Consider the following 23517-nt stretch of genomic DNA (forward strand, 5'->3'; position numbering starts at 1 on the left):
GCTTGAATCCAAATCCCACTTAACCTCAGACGTATGAACTCCAGCACGTCACCTAAACTTTCTGGGCCTCAGTTTCATTATCGGTAAAGTGGCAATAAAATAATGCTACTTCATGTAATTGTTAGGAAGATGGAGCTATAGTAATATGTTTTTAAAAACCTAGAATAGCCTGGTACCTGATAACTGATTAATAAGTTGTTAGTTACTATCGGTACAGTCACTCTCTTCTCTTCTCTGGATAGGCATTTTGCTTTAGTAGATTTTGAACCAGGGAAACCATGTGTTTAAGAATGAGGGAAAGGCCCTTATTAACTTACCAAGTGTTACCACTCAAAACTGGAGGGACAGTCAAAGCCACCTGTGTTCAGCAACTCTTGTAACATGCCACACCGTTTTCTCCCTACTATTCTTCTGAAGCAGCAATCCAGAGTACCGCTTCTGTTGGTGCCCCGTGTGGATTGATGGGCCCACCAGCAGGTAGGGCAGTACAACAAGGTGAAGCCTGCAGAAAGGAACTCCATTGGCAGAGAAGGCACAGCTCACAGCTGTTCCTAGGACCATCTCCCTGAACTGCATAATTATCAGATTTAATGGGATGGCATGGAGATAACATAGCTCTGCTCCAGAACGCAGACATTATTCAGTCATCACCAGCACTGTCTATCTACATCAAGAGTTCTGCTGAATTATCTCGCGGTCTGTGAGTTCGAGCCCCGCGTCGGGCTCTGGGCTGATGGCTCAGAGCCTGGAGCCTGTTTCCGATTCTGTGTCTCCCTCTCTCTCTGCCCCTCCCCCGTTCATGCTCTGTCTCTCTCTGTCCCAAAAATAAATAAATGTTGAAAAAAAAATTTAAAAGAGTTCTGCTGAATAAATGCAAAATATTTTCAAACAAGGGCTTTCTCCACTTCCGTGTCATGCTCCAAGCTTCGCTGTGAAGTTTCATATTAACCACTAAGTTATGTCTCATGTATCTACTTGCTAAAACTCTTCCTGCACAATGTCAACTACGTGAAACCTGATTAAATTCTTAATAACGTAATGATAGAGGCATAATAGAACCCTCTCTTCTTTAACTGCGGCAGGGCCTTCCTTGCCCTATTCAGTCAGTATCCTGGATAACTTCCGCTGGGTGTCTGCTCCCCTGCTAACCCCTCTCGAGACATCCATCATCTAATTCAGTCCTCCCGGCAACCGTAAGCACTATTCCCATTTCAGAGATGAGAAAGCCAGGGCTTAGCAAGAGTTTCAGAAATAGTTTTAGAAGGGCTTAGTAGTTCCGTGAGGGCTTTAGAATTAGTAAGTAGCTGTCAGGGTTCAACTAGATGGCTTCAAAGTCTGCCTTTATTAGAGCATAAACTGATGCTGAGAGTGTCTGGGTCTGAACTGTAGGTTCACCCCTCACTAGCTGTCTGACAGCAGGCAAAGAGTTCAACCACGTGTCATGGTTTCACCTAGAAACTGACAGGCCCTGAGGAACAAATGAGCTGATGGGTATAAAACACAACAGTGACTGGCACCGTAGTATAGTCAAGCACGGTGTTCGTTGTCATTAGCTGTTAAAAATTGCTCTTATATTATTGCCCACAATCGATAAAAATACATAAAACTAAAAAACTAAAACAAATAAGCTAATCGTGTGTCAGTTGTGCTTGTAAAAGCTTTGGTGAGAAAGGAGAGCACAAGTAACAAGCATTATTTGTTTTCCAGGAATACAGTGTTTGAAACAATTGCCTGCCTGAACAATAAATATGCATCAACTGTACTTCCTGACCAGCCTAAACGTCTCGCACCTAAAAGAACTATGTATGTAATTGGAATCAATGCTGTAGTGATCGGTATTGTTTTTACCAGTTTTAGAGAATGTTGAACTGTCTTCTATGTTGTCAGCTCAATTGGTCCTAATATCTCTGTGTCGTGGTTATAAATCATTTAATCTAGGCTTAGTATTTAAACACTGGGGACCAAAAAAAAAAAAAAAGATAAATTTGTGTCCTAGTAATACAAAAGTGATAGGTAACCAAAGGAAATGAGAAAAAATGAGAAAAAGAGGTGAAGCTAAATGAAGTAGAAAGTGGTTTTTTCAAAGAAGGCTATTAAATATGCTGTCCAGATCACTACTTAACCACCTGTACCAGAATCACAAGTAGCAGATGCTAAAATTGTGGATTCCTGAGTCCAGGCCGGACCTACTGAATTGGACTATGTGGTGATGGCTCAAGAAATTGAATGTTTAACTGGCTTTCCAGATGCTTTATATACATTGTAAGTTTAAGAATCACTTGCCCAGTTTAAAACATGAACAAGTGGCTGAGGCGCCTGGATGGCTCAGTCAGTTGAGTGTTTGACATCAGCTCAGGTCATGAGTTCGAGCCCCGCATCGGGCTCTGCACTGACAGCTCAGAGCCTGGAGCCTGCTTCGGATTCTGTGTCTCCCTCTCTCTCTGCTCCTCCCTCACTCATGCCCTGTCTGTCTCTCTCTCTCTCTCTCAAAAATAGACATTAAACAAATATAAATAAATAAAAATTAAGCATCACGATTGTGTTTTTAAGATGTACACTCTCAACTGCGTGACAAACATGACCAGCTAAAAGGTCTTACTTCCAGTGCTTGCAGATGCCCAAGGTTTCACTGCGTCAGGGTCAGTATTACATTAAAATGTGCCTTTTCCCGTAGAACCACAAGTAGTCTCAAACACCACACTAATGTGTCTGCCACTGATTCTTCAATGATAAACACACATTTTAAGAAGCACTAGATTTTCATCCGTGTGAAGGAAATTTGGTGATGAAATTATTGGTAAAGAAATGAGAATCCCAGAAAATTAAGAAGACCCACAGGGAATGCCATACCGGTCTTTTCTTTAATCCCATCAGAGCCATTTCCATGGGAACACGTGTTCAGGTCTGGAATGCTTACCTAGAGCAGACGTTGTACGTTTGCTGACAGCGTGTAGTGCGGTAGGCAGGTATACGGAAAACGGCTGGCTCACCGGGGCCATTGGTACTAAACAGGCAACTTTTTCTACTGCAGGCAAAGAGGGAGAGGCCCTAATAATTTAGGATAAAGAAGTATTTGTAATTTATGACTCCCAAAAGGAAAACTAAGCTTTCAAAAGCTGAATATCGTGTTTTTCAACAAACACCGGTTGATAGGGAAATATTTTTGAGAAGAATTCTGGCACAGGCATCCGCTCTCGACCCCCGGTCAGGCAGCCAGGCTAAGTTCAGTACCTGCCTCAGTCAAGTACTGTCTTCATCTGGGTTTGCCACAAACCAGTTTGCCACAGAGTGTAGGAGCTGACTCCTTTCTGGTCATTTCTCTCTGAAAAGTCAACAGGATGTCCAAGATGCTTTGAGGGAATCTTTGGAAATGTGGTGGTTATTTCGAATCCCCTTGTGGAGGGCTCCTGAGCTCAGAAGCCAATTCAGTTTCCTTGAAACTGGCAGCTTGGGAGTCAGGTCACAGCAGACGGTGGGGGCTCCTTGGGGCAGCCCTAGATGGGGCAAGGCAAGTCTGTCTACACCTTCCAGCACAGTGCGACAGGTCTCTGCCTTTCTAAGTGACTGTTTGACCTGGGAAAAACCTGGCCAGGTGGCCCACTTTGGCAAGTAGATATAAAAACAGGAGACGTTAAATCTCTTCCCTCAAATATATTCCATTTGGTATCATAATGTGTCATATACTCAGATTTGAATGTTGTTGAATATCCCCAATTACCCCATTCTGTTATAGCCATATTAGGTTGAAAAGGAAACACATACACAAACAAGTCTGTTTTAACCTGAAATAATTTTGTTGATATTTGAATTGCTTTCAGTGGGACATTTGCTTTCAACCACAAGATATCTCCATCTGGATTATCGGAGTACAAAATCTCTTCTCTCCCCCCTCCCCCAACCAAAACAAAGAAACAAACAAAACCCCAAACCCACAACTCAGCTTCAAATAAGTTTTGAAGAAATGAGACTCTAAATATTTACATATGGGTCGAGAAATAAATCACAAAACTATTTACAAAAATACACAAGCTTATATGCATTAACAATTTACACCAGTTCACAAAAATATTAAAACATAAAAAAAACACTATATAAATTAAAGTTAAGAACTCAAAAGTATGATCTAAGACTTCCTAGGATGCTTCTCTCATGCAGGTCATGGCTGAAAAAATCAGGTTTTGCTACCTTAGAATCTAAACTGTGAAACAACCATTTTTAGTCTTTGAACGCTAACAGTACTAATCAGAAAAGGAAAAAAGACCCTCTGTGCACACCAACATTAAAGTATACCATTCCTGACATTTCCGTAACACACAGTACTGAAAATCACATGCCTCTAACCATTTGGAAAGTAACTTTCTGACATACTTCTGCTTTCCTTATTATTTCCTTACACACACTGCTCAGACGATACTTGGCCAACATAATGAATGGATGACTGACAAACGGGGCTGGGAACGGGTATTTGGACTTTGCAGGCTCCGTTTTTAACTCAAAGGGCACATTCCAAATTTATGCCATATGTGTCTATTGCTGTTTCCCATGTGGTCACCCAGTCTTCTATCTCCACTCATATTAATGGTCCCTCTTCTTTACATAGTCCTAGAATTTTTCAACCTGACTCTAACTTTAAAAAAAAAATGCTCTGCCATTATAAAAGTGTACAGGCCCTATCCGTGGGACCATCCCGGAGACTTGCATGTTTTAAAGGAAACTGAATACAATAAGCAGTAAGACTCGGATGAAATTAATAAGAAAATGGCACCTCTGGGGCGGTCAGCAAAGTCTCCGGCCAGACGTCTAGGGCGTATTCGTTTCAGTCAAACCAAACTGGGACATTGGAATTTTGCCAAAAAGATACAATCTGGAGACATGGCGAAGAAAATACCAATCGAATTCAATTATGGGTTTGATGCACAAAGGCAGCTCCATTTCCTTGATCACAATGTTCCGTATCAAAGCTCGAACATTTAATTACTGCTTGTGAAGCCGCACACAAGGTGAACTACGCTGAGGTAACCTGGCTCACAGTGATTTGCCGTGCACTTTCTACCCTACAAGACCAGAAAGGGAAAGATACAGGCAAAGTCCCTCAAAGAACTGACTCCAAAGTTAAGGCTGTATCTACATCAAGTGACACAACTCTAGATTTTACCTAAAGTTTGTGTTTCACGATTATACCAGTAATTTGGGTCATTCTTCTGTATTCAAAATATTCACCTGATATTCCTAAGCCCATAGGACATTAATAAAGTAATTGCTTTGAGGAATTAACCTTAGTATTCATAAAATAGATTTAGGTTCAGGAGTAAACAATGTGTGTGACAACAGATCCACAAATATTAAGACTGGACAGGACTCCTTCAGCCACCTCCTTCTGGGCTCTCCGTTACTAACACCATCTGTACCTCGTCATACCGGCTCCTTTCTAACGCTCCGTGCTGCTGGTGAGAACTTACAGGGCATGTGTGACCTCAGAGGGGTAATGCATTGCCTACTTGACAAAAAGATGGTTAAGGTTAAAAAAAAAAAAAAAGTTAATGCTGCATACTCACCAAAGATCAAAATCCTGTATGTAGCACCTGACATGTTTGTGTGCTAGAAGAAAGTGTCCTATCAGGTTTCCTAACACTGTGACTATATTCCCATTGTGTCTACATGTTTAATCTAGAGACCTCCGTTTCCACAGACCTTTCACAGGTCAGCATTTCAGGATTGCTACCATGATCTTTATTGACTGAATTCCTCTCATCAATTCTGGGGAAACAAAAGAAAACCTTATAGAGTATCTCCACATATAAATAAATGTGTTCTTAAAACTTTATTTTTTTCTAAATATAAACCCTTAAAATGCAATCACATGATTTTCTTTTAAATAAAAAAAAGAACTGGCAGGAATCCTAATCTTTATACAATTTCACAGCAATAATAGCAGCATGTATTTAGCCTCGTAAAAGATTTCTTCCTTTGCTCTAAATAAAAGTTAATTCCAAGTTTTAAAAAGCCAGAGCAGCAATCATCCAGTAAACGGAATGAAATTCTCCTAGTGTCTTCTACAAACTGAGCTTTTAAAACATGTGCATGGACAAAACTCAAGTATTACTGAGAGTTATGGAATGCCACGACAATCTAAACTCGTTTGTAAGTATAGGACTGCCTTGTCAGTCTGGCGTATGTGCTCGGGGGGCAGGGGGTGTTGAGAAGATGGAGTGGAGTGGCCGGCCAGACAGTGGTCTGCTCCTGCTCCAACCGGGAACGTGACTTTCAAAAGAAAGTCCTGGGTACTCAACATGTTTAACATGCCCGCAGAGTTGTAAGAGCTATTCCTGCGATGCTGGTGTAAATGGTAATTAAGGACGACTGTGGTTGCACAAGTACAGTGTGAACAAACAGCACGTGAATCCTTTAGGATGTAAACAGTGAACTGCCCAGAATTCTGGTGCAATGGGGCTGTGCACTAAGTGTAATTATTGCAGGGGCTTGCAGTTTACTAACAGGTAATTCGTAGCTACTTTAAGAGTTCCCAAGAAACTTGTACTCTGGTTTAGAAACAGAAATTAACATGTAAATTTGTAATCATGATAAACGATGTGTATTTATCCACCAGTCAAGTCATGCTGGGTTTGTTTTTTTTTCTCCCAATGGTGGGGGGCGGTGGGGGGGGAGTGGCTTTGGAGAACAAATGGTGTGAGATGTTTTACTAGGATTACAATTTATCAAATATTATTGAGAGAAAAAAAATTACTGAAGGCAGGCAACACATCAGAAGCACTGATGGGGTTCTGTGGTGCTAACAAAGTTCACTGAGTTCTGCCTACGAAGCTTCTTCTCACTTTAGAATCCCTTCTGCAGTGGACATCAGCCTGCTCGCCGAACTGCACGGAACAACTCTGAGAAGGATGAAAAGGACGTGGTTCAGCTTGGGTCTAAATGGCCTGACATTTTATGATGACTCTTTCTTAAATGCTTCAAGTCTTAATTCCTTTATTGTTTTTTGTAATTATAATGTGCTAGTGCTAATTTTCTGACAGAATCATCTGAAGGATCGGGGAGAAGTTTTTCTCTGTTCGAATTTAACACACCAGACCCTTCCAAGTCAGGGAGAAGGAAGTGAGGGTAACTGAGTGTCAGTCTGGGCACCTGCATGGCTACTGAAAAAGTACGGAGGAATGCCACAGAAAATGCAAAAGCCTACCAGGAAATAGACAGAAACTGCTCTGCGCTATATAGCAAACACTAAGAAGGACAAAGTTAAATTCAAATTCGGTGAAAGGCAGTCCTCAGGCTCTTACAAAATTAGCCCCATATGGCAAGTATGGTCTGTGACAAATTTCTTCACTAGGTTTTCAACACAGTGCTTTACAATCATTCAGATTTCTTTTAATGACAAAAATCAGTCTATAGATGGAAGAGGTGGTGATGAAGCAGGAAAGGGGGAAAAATGGTAATTTTTCTTTTTTGTTGTTGTTTTTAATGTGGTGGGGGGAATTGTAGCTTTTTTTTTTTTTTTTAATCTTTTTGGTTACTGAAAAAAATAGAACAGTCCACTGTCCAGCAGAGGCTGCTTCAACTCTATTGCTCCGGGGCTCATTCTGCATGGATCTGTGTTTCGGGGTGCTGCAAGGACAACTCTGTGGGCAGGAAGGCCCCCTGACCCAGAGCGGTAGCATATGTCCTGTTTTGTGGGTGGGGGAAGCCAGAGGGCACATAGGTCCCCATCGCTCCTCCTGCAAAGCCTCCTCGCTGGTGCTGGGGTGGGGAGTGGTAACCCTCCAGGTTGTCATACTGGGACACAACAGTCATACCGCCCTGGCGCTTGCCGTGTGTTTGGTATTGGTACAGCACAGTGGGGTCCCTCTCCGAATGCTGAGTATGGTGGAGCTTCAGGCTATGACTCCGCTCTGGTTTCGGGGGTGGGACTACTGACTGGCCCAGGTGTTCCTCCTCTTTGTAGCAGTCTCTGGAGTGTTTCTCTGGGGCGGGAGGCTGCCTAGCCCGAGGCCTCTCCAGCTCTTTGGAGAGCCTCACCTCTTTGTGGTTCAGTCTCAGAGACTCCTGCCCCGATGTCATGTATGTCCCTCCAGAGTTATGGTAGCTGACTGGCTCAGAAGTGTCTGGAATCCCTTTGGGCCCATAATCTAACTGGCCAGCCCCTTGGGGGTAAGGTGGCCCATTTTTTGATTCACATAACTGCCTATGGCTTGCTTCCTGATGTGCCCTGTGCTCAGGGAGACTACAACCCATGTCGTGAAGCTTCCTGTTCCTGAGGCTACTCTGCTTCTGAGGGAGGGATGGTTTCTCCGACTGTCCGTTGCCATATCCTCCGTGGTGGTGGGCTCTATCAAACTCTGGCTCTGGATGCTTCCTGTAGAAGCGCTCCTCTCCCTCGGGACTGACGGCCTTGGCTGCGTGCCGCCCCTCCTTGCCCTCTGCCACTGAGAGAAGTCCAGTTTTCCCAGGATCTGATTTACTACGCAGGTGGATGACATAGATCCCACCCAGGTCATCCTGCACGGCCGGGGTCATGTTATCATACTGGGACATGACAGGCCCTTTCACCTTCTGCCGAGCGCGGCTCTCTCTCCGGATAGACTGCATGCGGTATTTTTCCATGTCCTCAAGATCCCATGAGGTGTAAGTGTGCTTTACCTCAGCAGTTGGAGGCATGTTGACTACATTATGGTCATTACCAGAGAAATAGCCGGTCATGTTGGCCCGGGGACGTGGGAGCAAACCAGCGTAACTGTAGAAGTTCTTTCCTTGCAGCCTCGGATTGTAGAAGGCAAAATCGCGATTGGGTAGGCGGTGAAGGGGCCTCAGCTGTACTGTGCTGTAGGCGTCCACATCACACAGGGCTCCTTCTGGACTGTAATAGGAGCTAGAAGAACTGGAGTATGGGCTATACCGGTAGTGGACCCGGCCATTCTCAAAGTAAGGCTGAAGCTGAGTGACGTGATAATCTGAGCGGGCCTGGGAGGACTGATATGGCTTATACTGGTACAGGGGTCTTGGGCAATAGGCTGCTTCATCGTCTGGGGGAACTTCCGTCCGTGAAATGGGAACCGAGCGAATCATGGAAGATGGAGGGGCATGGAGAGACTGTACCCTCCGGATGGTAGGGTACGGAGGAATATCTTCAGGGTAACAACTACTCCTAACGGAGGAGCCCAAAGAAGATACATACTCAACTCGGCCGCATGGCTTGGAGTGATGTCCAGACGCGTTTCTTCCTGGGGCCACATATGTGTTGTAACGAGGTCCCATGGAGGCTGGTGGCTCTGATCTGGCACCATACACCTGGTGCTGCTCCAATTTATTGTGGTGTGGAGGTACGCTCTGGGGACGGTACTGGCAGTTGGGGATCATACTGAAATGCAGACAGTTTTCTGGACCAAAGGGTTCAGTGGTGACATCAGGCCTCGCGAAGGCGGAATAAGTCGTCTTCTGAGAAGCATGCTTAGGTTGTGGGACAGGAAGTGGTAAAGGCAGAACATCGTCCACAGGAGCTGAGGAAGCAGTGACAAAGGGGTGATAGCTGGCGCTGCTGGCAGGATCTGCACTATTGGAGTGGATGGCAGCGGCCATTTTACTCTCCAGCGTCCTGGTGGGGGGCACCGGTGCGGTAAAGCCACAGGACGAGTACACGGGGACAGACTCGGCGCGCAGGTGCAGTGGCGGGGCCCTGGCACCTTCCCGCACCTTGTCAGGAAGGCCCGGCTGGAGAGCAGGAGCAGACATGGGACACTGAACGGCTGTGCTGCCATCACCGACCAGGACATGTGCGGGGTCATCGGTGGCTCTGGGTTCAGGTGGTCTCTCTGGAGCTGGAACTGCTTGAACCTATTGAAAGATGACCACATTATGAGCTTGTTTTTTATGCTCCCCTCTGTGGAATCAAACACTGTTCGATTTGTAACCCACACTCTGAGGCTATTTGGAGTAGCAGCATGAAATTTCCCAAGCCATGTGGTGGCACTGGTCAAGACGGCAAGCCAGTCCGTCCTCACTGCCAGGAAAAGAAGGTCTGTGCTGCAGCTGCCACAGCAGCCATTACCATCCTTGGAAAACTGTTCTAACTTACGATCGGTCTTCAATGTGAGACAAGGCTGCTTATGACGTGACCTTAATGTGCAGACCAAAACACACAGTCAAGCTCAGGGGCACCTGAGTGGCTCAGTCGGTTAAGCATCCGACTTCAGCTCAGGTCATGATCTCATGATCTCGCAGTCTGTGGGTTCGAGCCCCATGTAAGGCTCTGTGCTGACAGCTCAGAGCCTGGAGCCTGCTTCGGATTCTGTGTCTCCCTCTTTCTCTGCCTGTGCCCTGCTCATGCTCTGTCTCTGTCTCTCAAAAATAAGTAAACATTAAAAACATTTTTTAAAACATAGTCAAGCTCAAAAATATACACCCATCTAGCTAGTCTATCCATCTAGCTCAGCCTCCATGCCAAGAACATTTTGTTAAACAAGGAGAGTTGATCCCAGCTGGAGAGATTTGTGAAGTGAATCACAGTGACAGGTAGTGAGCAGTTTAAGCCCCCGAATCCAGGGAAGGGTAAGGAAGTGACCTGTCTGATGTGCTATTCAAATCAGTTACTGTCTGTCCCCACCTTCTATTCCACCCTGGTCTGTAGCAGCTGAAGCCAAACGGGACCCCCACTGCAACAGTGCTTCCTGAGAAGCAGTTGCTAGAAACAGCATCCTCCACTAAAGACTAGATATTGAAGTCCTTTTAGTTCACGGTGACCACAAAATGCATGGACTACTTTTCTAAAGTACGAGAAAATTTGAAAGAAACTTCAGCATTCTGCATACAACATTCTCTCATCACAACAGATGTCTGGCTGCAGAACAACCTGCTGGCTTATGCTAGGAACTAACAAAAGACCTAAAATGATGTAATCGCTTACATTTCTAAAACCTCTGTAAGGCAGAAAGGCAGAATAAAGCACGGTCATTGTGCACATGTGAATAATTGGCACAGGGTGGTTAAATGACTTGCCCACAGTCACAGTGAATCACTGGTGGAGTTGGGCAAAAAACAAAAAACAAAAAACAAAAAATACCAACCTGCAGCCCCGAGAGCTGCAGCCCAATGTGACTTACTTGATCATGACCTCTCTGTATTACAAGAAGAAACCACCTAGATGCTTTAGGAAGAGAAGATAGCAGGCAGAGTTCAACAACAATCATTGAGTAACTGCTCCTTCCTCAGAGAACCACCAGCATCAGGGTAAAGACAGGGTCCAACGTCAGATAGGAAACGTTTCATGGAAACCTGCCACAGGACTTAAAATAAATGTCGTATCTGACTCACCCTGCTGACAAACGACATACCTTTGGAAAGCATTTCTTTCATCTCCCTGAATCCCTCCCCTTCTTACCTTGTGGGAATTATTTAATCCTGTGCTGGCCGCTGCTTGTACCTGCCCCGTGACGGGCAGCTGCTCCGCTGGCCTCTGGGAGGGAGGGGGGGGAAGGGGGCGGCTAGTTCTGTGCGGACGCTGGAGGGTGGCGGCAGCAAAATCAGCTGCGGTGGGTTGCTGGACCACATCCCAGCTGGCTTCCCTGGTGCTTATCTCAGCCGCCACCGCCGGAGCGGTTGTCAGGTAAGCCATGGTGGCTGTGCTGGTATTGTCTTCAGGGGACCCAGAAGGAGGGTAGATTTTGTCCTTCGGCAAACTAGAAGGTGTGGGAGATTTGTCTGCAAGTTCTGAAGGGTGAAGGGGTTTATCTACACTGGCACCAAGATAAGGAGGCTGATCTCCGCTATAGAAATGAAGCTGAGGCTGGTCCTGATCCATAAAGGAGACAGTTGGCATACTGGTCTTCCCAGAATGGTCTTCAGAGAAGCTTATGTGATCATCAGACTTAGAGTCTGTTAAGGGAACTGATGGGATTCTGGCCTTTTCTGGGTCCCCAGATAAATAGGTTTGATGTGGATGATTCCCTGGTAAGTCTGCCTGGTGGAGCTGCTCTCCGGATTCAGTTGCACTGGAATGAGCGTGATTCCCAACTGCTGTGTCTGCTACAGGCTGGCCACAGTTCCCAGAAACCTCGTTCTGGAGGCGGGATTCCTCTGCTGGCCTATCAGTTTGGTAATAGGCTTTATCTAGAGTGATGTTAGAGTAGGAACTAGGCAGTTTATCTTCATTTGCAGCCACTGCTAGGTCTCCGTAATTCGTATAAGCAGCCTGGGCAGGCCCTGGTCTCTTCAATGACTGAGTTGAAGCTTGCTGTGCAGACTCAGCCAGTGCTAGCGCCAACAGGCGGGCCACATTTTTCGGAGGCGGTGGTGGTGGGATAAGAGAGACTGAACTGACGGGAACGGAATCCTGAGGGGGGTCATGGGTAACTGCTCCTGGTGGGAAATTGGGAAAGAAAATGAGAGTGAAAAGGTAGCTTGTGTTATCCTGTACTGGAAATCCAAACACTCCCCATCTGATCACTACCAAATAGGTGCCTTCCATATTTCAAAATGGCAATCCATGACTTCCATCCCACATGCAAATGTTGTAGAGAACACATCTGGTTCAGGAGGAAAACTAAAACAAATTGTTTAGAGATTGCAATCTCCTCTTGAACTGCTACAGAGACGAGGGGGAAAAAAAAGCGGGTCCCTCATCTGGCTCAGAAAAGATTGCTTAGAAAACAAGCTTCAAGTGCCTGAAGACTGTTATTAAGAATAGTTTTTTTTTGTTTGTTTTTGTTTTTTACATTTGATGGTGTAGGCTGGCTGGTTAACTTGTAAGGCTATAATATAGGTATTTTTATTAGAAGAGAAAACAGAATCAAGAGCTACGAAGTTGTGCAAAAATTATCCATGAATTCTGACTGTCCAAAGACTTTAAAAGGGGACTTTATGAAGGTCTGGAGCAGGACCATCGGTCCTTTGGGAGACTTTTGTTTGAATGATTTTAATTTAGGGCTTTGAGCCATCAGCACCTCCCAGAAAAAACAAAAAAACATTCTCTTTGATTAAAGGCTAGGTGTGGAGCAAATTTCTCTCTTAAAAGGCACAGATGGCAAACAGGATTGATGATCCCTCTTAGCTTAAAGAAAGAATGGAGAAAAACAAATGGTACCTGTCTGAGTCTGTCCAGAAGGTACAGCCTTACTCTGACTGCTTAAGACGGCCTGTTCCTCTTTCCCTGGTGACTCTACTTCTGCAGCAGCCACCTGGTCTAGGGGCTGGACTTCAGACTCACATCCTTCTTGGGACTCTCTCTCTTTTGTTTTCATCTTTACTACCTGGGTGGGGGATCTATTTATGACATCACTTTCTTCAATGCTTTTGTTCCAAGTTGGAGAAGACGCATTCGGAGCTGCTGTATTTGAAACCGTACCAATGACTTCAGATACCCGAGTGGGAAGAGTCACTGAAATTGGCTCAGATATGTTCATTGAAGGCGATTTGCTTAGTTTCCGTCCAATCTTTGGAGAGAAAGCATAGACAACCTTTTCAGTGAATGAGGATGGCTTGGATGACTTCTCTTCAGTTGGGCTCAAGTCCAGGGTAAAGAATGGACTCAGTTTCTCCTGCAGAGGAGAGACGGCTTCAGAACTTGCCGTGCTTCCTGGAGTCTGCGACTGGCTACCACCTGCTTCTGTATCCTTTTTATTGGTACTTGGTTTATCCTTGGAGTATCCTAATGAATCTAAAAAGGAGGCACCGCTCTCCAGACATTCTGATTCAGCCTTAGGGGGACTACACTGAAATGACATGGGATCAAAATCCAGGCTGGCTACTCCAATGTCTGGTGGGCTCAAGTCAACATCTTCAGCTGCGTGAGGAGACATAAGAGCTGGAATATGGAGCAGCCCTACTTCCTCCTCACTTTCATTGTCATGGGGCAGATTATCATAGGAATTACAGCGGTTCCCCAGCATTTCTCCATTAAAAGAGGCACTCAGTGCATCACTGCTAGATCTGGGTCTTCGGGGTCGGAACAGCTTGGAATCGCCTGGCAAAAATGGATAACAGTATCAACATCTGAATGCATATGATACACAATACACAACACCATGAAAGTCACCTAGTCAGTAGACTAGTAATGCACTACGTAGGGTAAGAAAATGTTAATGTCTCAGTTTCTTTCCAGAAATTGTCTCTTGGGCGTACGGTTGGAACTCCCAAACCAAAAGCTAAATAACAAAAACATCTGATAATATTCAGAGAGAGAATGCAGCCTTTGATAGTTTCAACAGGAAAAAGGACTCAGAACTATTATTATTAGTCCAACGTTGACTCCTGTGGTGACTTTGGGCAAGATTTCATTTCTTTTGGTCTTAGTTTATCACTCATCTCACACATGACTTCTAAGAATCAACCACTAAAAGAGTACTTTGGATATATAATAGCAAACGGGATTTTTCGTTTTTGTTTTTGTTTCTTTGGCAGGAAAAATCCTCATAATAACCACATTTTTAAAAAGCAAACATCTCAACTAAAAACTCCCTACAATTCCATAAAGTATTTACATATACTTAGTACAGGATTCTTTTCAGATACTTAAGCAAAAACAATTTCATTTTTTTTTCTTTAATGAGTATAGGCTTTGAGTTTCTCAGGCAGAGTCCTTCCACAGTAGACTGTTACATGATTTTATGATATTGCTAAATATCCACTGGTAAAAGAAATCTTCTATCCCACCATTCTATTACAATTATTAGAATCACCATGTTGAAAATGTACTATAAAGAACTAGATAAGTGCATTCAAAATGTGTTAACCACTTATAAAATTAATCTCTACTAAAATGTTATTTTCTGCTTAATACTGGCATCTACTCAGGGGTGCCTGGGTGACTCAGTTGGTTGAGTGTCTGACTTAGGCTCAGGTCATGATCTCATGGTTCGTAAATTCGAGTCCCGCATCGGGCTCTGTGCTGAAAGCTTGGAGGCTGGAGCCTGCTTCGGATTCTGTGTCTCCCTCTCTCTCTCTCTGCCCCTCCCTTGCTTGCTCTCAGTCTCTCTGTATCTCTCTCAAAAATAAATAAACATTAAAAATATTTTTAAAAAAATACTGGCATCTACCCAGTCCAGTTCATTATATCTGTGAGTCATTCTCTTAACTACAGAGAAATGGAAAATCTTGGAACCCTTAAGATGTCAGACACCCAACTAAGGGATGTGTGAGGGTTTCTTGAATCACAAGCAGAGCCACGGGTCTATGAGGATCTGGCAGTTAGAAGAGTTAATAAATGAAGATGAGAAATCTGACCAGCATGACGACACCCAAGATACCTCAAAAACATGATTTTAATATCAACAGATTAAGAAAGCCCTTGGGAAATCAATGTAGCTTCTGATTATTTTTGTAAAAAGGGCCTTTTTTTTTTTTTTGAGAGAGAGAGCCAGAGCAAGTGAGTGAGTGCAAGTGGGGGAGGGGTAGAGGGAGGGAACAAGAGAGAATCTTAAGCAGCCTCCACAGTGAGCACGGAGCCTAACATAGGGCTCAATCTCAGGATCCCAAAACCATGAGATCATGACCTAAGCCAAAATCAAGAGTCTGACGCTTAACTGACTGAACCACCCAGGAGCCCCCAAAAGGGCCTTCTTTACAATCCTGCTGCATATGCCAAACATGAAGTAAAGGATGTCTTATTTGCTATTATATGGTTTTGTCAAAATAGTTGTACGTCCTTCTAATATTGCAGTTCATTGTTCAGTCTAAAACATAGTACATAACTGCAACTATAACCTGACTTTCGCCAAGTAGGGGCTTAAAAAACTTACTTTCCTGATTTTTAGTTTTGTCAAGTTGCAGTGAAACCATTTTGTACTCTTTACTAGAATTTGGGTCGCCATTTTAAGAGGATTCACTTGCAAGTTTTCTTCTCCTCATACTGAGGAGGATATATCTTCAGATAATGAGGACTGCCTATAATCAATCTGATCTATGAAATTTAATGTCAGGTTAAGCCATTTACAAGACAAAAGACTACTAGTCTGAAAGCTGCTTCATTTTATACTTTGTGAGACTGTGCTTTCATGAAATCTAAAGCAAGAAATACTAATAACATCATTTCCCACTGGGCATTAATAAATATAAATGGTTAACTTAAAACATTTCACCTATTTTTATGTAAACTGAATAGCAATCATGTCAAAGTGAGGAAATGAGAGACTGGTACTATATGAAAATATCAATGGACAATGCTAGATATTAGGATTCTTTGGAAATGATAGTCTATAGCCTATTTATTAAGCATGTACTTATTAAATATCCTCAATTGTGTTTTTTAATGAAATAAAGAATAAAACAATTGATGCTTTTCGTCTTACCATCGACTGCATGGAGAGAAGTAAGAGATTCTTCACTCTTAGCTGAACGGAGGGTTCCTTCCGCCCTGCCACCTGAAGAAGGAAATCCAAATAGCGTGAAGTTTTATTCACTGCTACAGATGTAGAGGAAAGGAACACTGTTCGTCTCTACACACATTTAAACTGCCAAGAGTGAACAGCTTTACATTTTGACAATCACATTCAATTTAAGCATTATATTATATAAGGTGCTGTCTTGTTTTCAGATGGTTTCCTATGTGAAAAATCTCTTCTAAAAGATTATGAACTTGAGAATACAAATGAATTTTAAAACTTCTTTCCGTTGTATTTCCTAAAGACTAGCATGATACCTTAAGATGACATCATACTAGACTTAGGGTAAGCCCTAAATCTAATGACTGGTGTCCTTCTAAGCAGAGAGGACACAGAGACCGAGGAGGCCATGCAAAGACAGGCAGGGAGTGGAGTGACACCACCAAGAGCCAGCAGAAGCTGGAAGAGGTGAGGGAAGATTCATCCAGGGTATATGGCCTTGCTGACACCTCAGTTTCAGACTTTTAGCCTACAGAACTATGAGGGGATAAACTTCTGTTGGTTTAAGTCACCCAATTTGTAGCAACTTGTTATGACAGCCCTAGGAAACTAACACAGTGCCTTGATTACGTAGGTTGGATCTTATTTGTTAAATATCATCATCCTCATTTACCTCTTGGCCACGCTCAACACTGGTGACACTTTCTGTTTAAACCCCTCCTCCATGATTTCTGGTGATCACAGAAATGAGAGTAAGGTGTGTCCACTGCCTATCCTTCTGTAAGCATTTCCTCTTACTCTTTTCATAACAACTCTCCTTTTTCCAGTCCTTTAAACACTGCTTTTCTCCAGATTCAGTTCCCAATCTGCTTCTCTCACTCAACAGGCTCTCCCATAAAATCTCTCTCCAGAGTTTTCATCCTTGAGCGTTTGCTGATGACTTCCAAATCCATATTTCTACTAATATTAAGCCCCTTTACTGAATTCCAGATCCATACTACTAATCATCTCTTGGCCATGTCCAACTCACCGTGTCCAAAATAAACACATCGTTTTTCTTTTTTTTTTTTAATTTTTTTTCAACGTTTATTTATTTTTGGGACAGAGAGAGACAGAGCATGAACGGGGGAGGGGCAGAGAGAGAGGGAGACACAGAATCGGAAACAGGCTCCAGGCTCCGAGCCATCAGCCCAGAGCCTGACGCGGGGCTCGAACTCACGGACCGCGAGATCGTGACCTGGCTAAAGTCGGACGCTTAACCGACTGCGCCACCCAGGCGCCCCAAACACATCGTTTTTCTTACCCAGACTACTACTCCCTACATGAATAATGCCATCTCCCTAATCATTTAATGAGAACTGAAAATGATCTTTGCTCCTCTTTTTTTCTCATCCTTCACAATCCTTTGGTCACTCAGCCTTGTAGATTCTGCTTCCTAAATATCTCAAATCTATTTCCCACTTCTACTGTCACTGCTTACTCCAGACACTCACTGTTTGTTTCTTGGTTGTACAATTGTAACTGTCTCCTAATTACTGTCCAGTCTCCAGTCTTCTTCTCTCCCCATATATTCCCTATACTGCTGCTGAAGTCATCTTTCTTCAATGCAAGTGTGATCGTGTTACATTATTAAAGCCACTTGATAACCCCCAAAGGAACGGAAGACGAAACCAAAACTCTGACAAGCACACAAGGCCCCTAGGGACTGAAACCTCTTTTTGTACCATAATGTACCCAGCCAAGTTCCCTGCTCCACACATGAGCACACACCTTACTCTCATTTCCTGAAATACCTTCCTCAGCCTCTTGGTGATCACATGAATCCCTACTTACCTTTCAAAAAACCAAGCCAAAGGGTGTATTTCTGACCACTAGTCCCTTTCCCTATACAAATTGGCATGTCCTACCATAAATACCTCACACAAACATCTACCTCAATTGCTATGATTCTGAATGAAACTTATCTTCTTACACATATGATTTCCCAAGTAAGTCTCCGAAGGTAGGGGCAGTATCTTAATTTTCTTTTTATCTGGGAGGCTGCTATCAATATATCTAGTATATGCTTACTTAGTACATGACGGCAAACCGAATGATGAATTAAATGAACTGAATGTTGTATTTCTAACATTCAAGCACTACTATCCTTCCTAGATTCAGAAGCTGTCGATGAGATGATGGATTTTAAACTATTGTTACGAGTAGTATTTTCAACAACAGGAAGCGATTTCTTAATATAATAAGATACTCTCATCAACGAATTACCCAGGAAAAAGATAGATTCCTTGGTTGTAAGAGTCATAAACTTAAAAGGCATGTTGAAACATGGTTTTATCACATTTTAAATCTATATAAATGTACATGAATAAACTTAAACACCACGGCAGTTATTTTGTATTAACAGCAATATACAAAACTATGTTATGAGTATGCTGTGAATTTTAACCACATTCTCACTCTATATAATCTACACAGTTTCCACAAGAAACTGGGTACTTCTACGTGTTTATGTATGTGTCTGCACATAAAAGAAGACAATTCAGGGGTAGCACCACAACCGTGGACACACCATACAGAAACACAGCATAACAATACACTGACTACAGACCCAGAGTGCGCCACGGGACGGGCAGTGCGGAGCGGCCGTGTGGGCTGCTGTCCCGGCAGCAGAGCACAGGAAGGGCAGGAGAGCACCAACCTTTCAGAGCCATGGCTTTCATCTCAGAAGGCTCACTCTCATTCCGCTGCAACTTCCGCTTAGAAACAGATGATGATTTCCCCAAGTTGAAAAAGGAACGCCAGCTGCCCACGGGAGATTTTTTCATTTTATTTTGAGGCCTCCTCCTGTAAGAGAGAAAATAACCTGTGTTAAGATATCCCAGGGACTATCCTTACTTACAGGAAATGTACAAATGATGGAAAGAACCAAAGAGCCTAGAGAGGCACAGCTGAAAACATACACATACACATACATATGTGTATGTGCACCTAAACTGTGCAGCTAAAGCACGAAATGGAAATAAAATGTATAGGTTTGTTTTTTGTTTTGGAGAGAGAGAGAGAGAGGGGGAGACAGAGAGAGGGAGACAGAGAGAGAGAGGGAGAGAGAGACCACAAGTCAGGGGTAGGGGCAGAGGGGGAGAGAGAGAGAATCTCAAGCAGGCTCCACTCTAGCGCAAAGCCTGATGTGGGGCTCGATCCCTCAACCCTGAGATCACGACCTAAGCCGAAATCAAGAGCTAGACACTCAACCGACTGACCCAACCAGGCACCCCTCAATTTTAATATTAATAACTAGTCATAAAGGTAATTTTTATACAGGTTTTTATATTTAGATCTAACCTCACAGTAAGTGAAATAAGTTGAGAATAAGAAATATTTGGACGTAGAAATTATTAAAACTCTAAAAATAAAAGAGTTAAAGAAAATTATTTTACATGTAAGTAAATAGAATTCAACCAAAAAGAGGGGCGCCTGGGTGGCTCAGCTGGTTAAGTGTCCAACTTTGGCTCAGGTCATGATTTCATGGCTCATGAGTTTGAGCCCCGCATCGGGCTCTGTGCTGACTACTCAGAGCCTAGAGCCTGGTTTAGATTCTGTGTCTCCCTCTCTCTCTGCCCCTCCCCCCACTTATGTTCTGTCTCACTCTTCTCCCTCTCTCTCAAAAATAAATAAACATTTTTTAAAAATTAGAAAAAAAAATACACCAAAAAGAAAAGTATTACAAACGATAACTAGCATATATTGAAAGGCAGGCACTGTGCTAACTGCCTTATATGTAATAGCTCATCTAAATTAAAAATAACCATATGAGGAAAGTACTAATATTCTCATTGTAAGGCTGAGGAAACTATGACACTAATTTTAAGTAACTTCCTTAATGTTATAAAACTAGTAAATAATGGAGGCAGGGTTGGAACCCAGTATCTACTCTCTTGACTACTATTCTAGAAAGAAATTTTTGAAGAGATTATGGAAAATGCTGGTAGGCATCTTCCCCGCCCCCCCCCCCCCCCCCCCTTCAGTCTCGCTGGCCCAGCACTGGCAGAAGCCAGTTCTGACACTATCCATCTACCTTGCTAACACTATGCCCAGTAGTATTCCCTTCAGACTAGTCCCACCCAACCCACCTGTCCCTGCTGGCACTCCTCCAAAGTGGCTCCTGCTGCACCTAGCAGGCAGCCTTGGTCAGGATGGGGCCCATCCAAATCCAAAGCAATTCCTGCCCCAGGGAGGGAGGGAGCCACCCCGGCCACCAGCACACCGGCAGTAGCTACAGAGGCCTCTTAACCAGCTGCACCAAAGGTCGCCCTTCACCAAGCATTCCCACAGCAGCTACAGCCAGGCCTCTCAGACCACCACACTGAAGTCCAGCTGTGCCCACCAGTGTGCCCACAGTGGTCATGGCTGGTCACTGTAGGCAGCTGGACTGAGGGCCAGCCCCGGCCACCAGCACATCCACAGCAGTCCCCACCCACTCACAACAGCAGAGCACACACAACCCACAGAGGGGACACCCCAGAGCACGTGGTTCTGGTGACCAGGAGGGATTGCAATACTGGGCTCCACAAGACGTCTTCTAATAACGCTACTACCTTAGGCCCGGGAGACAGCTGACTACCCAATACAGAGAAAGAATAATGAGGAGACAGAGGAATATGTTCCAAATGAGATAACAGGACAAAACCTCAGAAAAAGAACTAAACAAAACAGAAATAAGTAATCTACCTAATAAACAATGCAAAGTAATGGTCACAGATGCTCACTGGACTTCGAAGGAGAGTGGATGAAGTCAGTGAGAACTGCAACAAAGAGATAAAAAATTGAAAAGAGAACCAAAAATGCTGAAAAAACAGAATAACTGAAATGAAAAATACGCTCGAGGGGATCAACAGCAGATCAGAGGACGCAGAAGAATGGATCAGCAATTTGGAAGACGGGGTGGCAGAAACCACATAAGCCGAACAGCAAAAAGAAAAAAATTTTAAAATGACAGTAGGCAAAAGGGCCTCTGGAAAACATCAAGCATCTTAACATTTGCATTATGGGGGTCCCCAAAGGAGAAAAGCAGGGGGGCAGAAAATGTATTTGAAGAAGTAATAGCTGAAAACTTCCCTAACGCAGGGAATAAAACACACATCCAGGTCCAGGAAGCCCAAAAGCCTCCCAAGGTGGTCCGCACAAAGACACATAATAGTTAAAATAGGAAAAATTAAAGGTAAGGAGAGAATCTTAAAAGCAGCAACAGAAAAACAAATAGTTACATACAAGGGAAACCCCATAAGGCTATCAGCTGATTTTTTAGCAGACATTTTTCAGGCCAGAAAGAAGTGAAATGATATATTCAGAGTGCTGAAAGGAAAAAATCTACAGCCAAGAACACTCTACCTGACAAGGCTCATTCAGAAGAGATAGACTTTCCCAGACAAACAAAAGTTAAAGAAGTTCCCTACAAAACTAGCCATACAAGAAATGATACAAAGCCTTTTTTTTTTAAGAAGAAAAGGCCATAACTAGAACAGAAATGATTAAAGGAAAAAATTTCACAGGTAAAAGCAAACATAAAGATCAATCATTTATAAAGCTAGTGTGAAGGTTGAAAGAAAAAAGTAGCAAAATTAAGTATACTTAAAAAATTAGTTAAGAGACTCACAAATAGAAAGATGTAAAATATGATGTCATATACATAAAATGTAGAGGAAGGAGTAAAAATGTGGTGTTTTAACTTAAGTGACCATCCACTCAATATGAACTGCTATATACATAGGGTATTATATATGAACCTCAAGCCTACAAACCAAGATCCCATAATAGATGAACACACACAAAAGAGAAAGGAATCCAAGCACAACACTAAAGAGTCATTAAATCACAAGGAAAGAGAGCAAGAGAAAAAGAAAGAAACAAAGAACTAAGAAAATAACCAGAAAACAATGAACAAAATGGCAATAAGTACAACCTACCAGTAACTGCTTTAAACGTAAATAGACTAAATGCTCCAATCAAAAGACAAAGGGTTATTGAATGGATAAAAAAAAACAAACAAGATCTATTTCTGTGCTGCCTACAAGACAGTCACTTCACATGTTAAAACAGACAGACAGAAAGTGAAAAAAATGGAGAAAGATATCCCATGTAAATGGAAGTGAAAAAAAAAGTTGGGGTTGCAAAATTTACATAAAAAACATACTTTAAAACAAAGACTGTAACAGGAGACAGAGGGCATTCCATAATAATAAAGGAATCAATCCAACTCAGACGCTATAACAATTGTAAGTATCTATGCAACCAACACAGAAGTACCTAAATACACAAAGCAAATATTAACAAACATAAAGGGAGAAAATGACAGCAATACAATAACAGTCAGGGACTTCTAACACTCTACGTACATTAATGAATAGATCCATCCAGACAGAAAATAAAAAAACTACCTATCCTTCTCCAACTATTCCAAACAAATAAATGAGGAAATGTTTCCAAATCTATTCTACAAGGCCAGCACTACTATAAAACCAGGTGAAGACACTGCAAAAAAAAAAAGAAAATCATAGACCAATATCCCTGATGACCACAGAAGCAAAAATCCTCAACAAAATATTAGCAAATTGAGTTCAACAACACAGTAAAAGGATCAATGAGCAAGATAAAGTGAGATTTATTTCAGCAATGAAAGGATGACTCAGCTGCAAATCAATCAACATGATAGACCACATTAACAAAATGAAAAATAAAAATCACATGCACATCTCAACAGATGCAACAAAAGCATATGACAAAACTCAACATCTGTTCATGATAATAACTCTCAAGAAAGTGGGTTTGGAGGGAACATATCTCATCATAACAAAGGCCATACACAGCAAACCCACAGATAACATCACACTTGATGGTGAAAAGCTGAAAGTTTCTCCTGTAAGATCAGGAACAAGACAAGGATGCACTTACCACTTTTATTCAACACAGTACTGGAAGTGCTAGCTATAAGCACTCACACAAGAAGGAAAGGAAAGGAAGGGGAAAAGGAAGGAAAGGAAGAAGGAGAGAAAGAGAGAGAGAAAAAAAGAAAAAAGAGAGAAAGAGAAAGAGAGAAAGAGAGAGAGAAAGAAAGAAAGACAGGAGGCAGGCAGGCATCCAAATTGGCAAGGAAGAAGTAAAACTGTCATTGTTTGCAGATGAAATGATAGCATACATAGAA

The 23517-nt window shown here is 42.9% G+C and overlaps 1 protein-coding gene across 9 annotated transcripts in view; it reads right to left on the minus strand.

The window, feature by feature from the left end:
- Positions 1–3771: 3771 nt before the first annotated feature.
- ARHGAP32 (Rho GTPase activating protein 32) overlaps positions 3772–23517 on the minus strand; it is a 297342-nt gene continuing 277596 nt past the window's right edge. For all 9 annotated transcript variants that reach the window (XM_023239300.2, XM_045038522.1, XM_019811556.3 and 6 more), the window contains 5 exons: positions 19018–19163; positions 16287–16358; positions 13085–13963; positions 11384–12360; positions 3772–9840 (listed from right to left, as the gene is read on the minus strand). In XM_023239300.2, coding sequence (XP_023095068.1) covers positions 7588–9840; positions 11384–12360; positions 13085–13963; positions 16287–16358; positions 19018–19163 — 4327 coding nt within the window. In that variant the 3' untranslated portion in view covers positions 3772–7587. The remainder of the gene's footprint in view (positions 9841–11383; positions 12361–13084; positions 13964–16286; positions 16359–19017; positions 19164–23517) is intronic.

The sequence above is a fragment of the Felis catus genome, chromosome D1, assembly GCF_018350175.1.
Source record: "Felis catus isolate Fca126 chromosome D1, F.catus_Fca126_mat1.0, whole genome shotgun sequence".
In the NCBI taxonomy this organism is placed as follows: Eukaryota; Metazoa; Chordata; class Mammalia; order Carnivora; family Felidae; genus Felis; species Felis catus.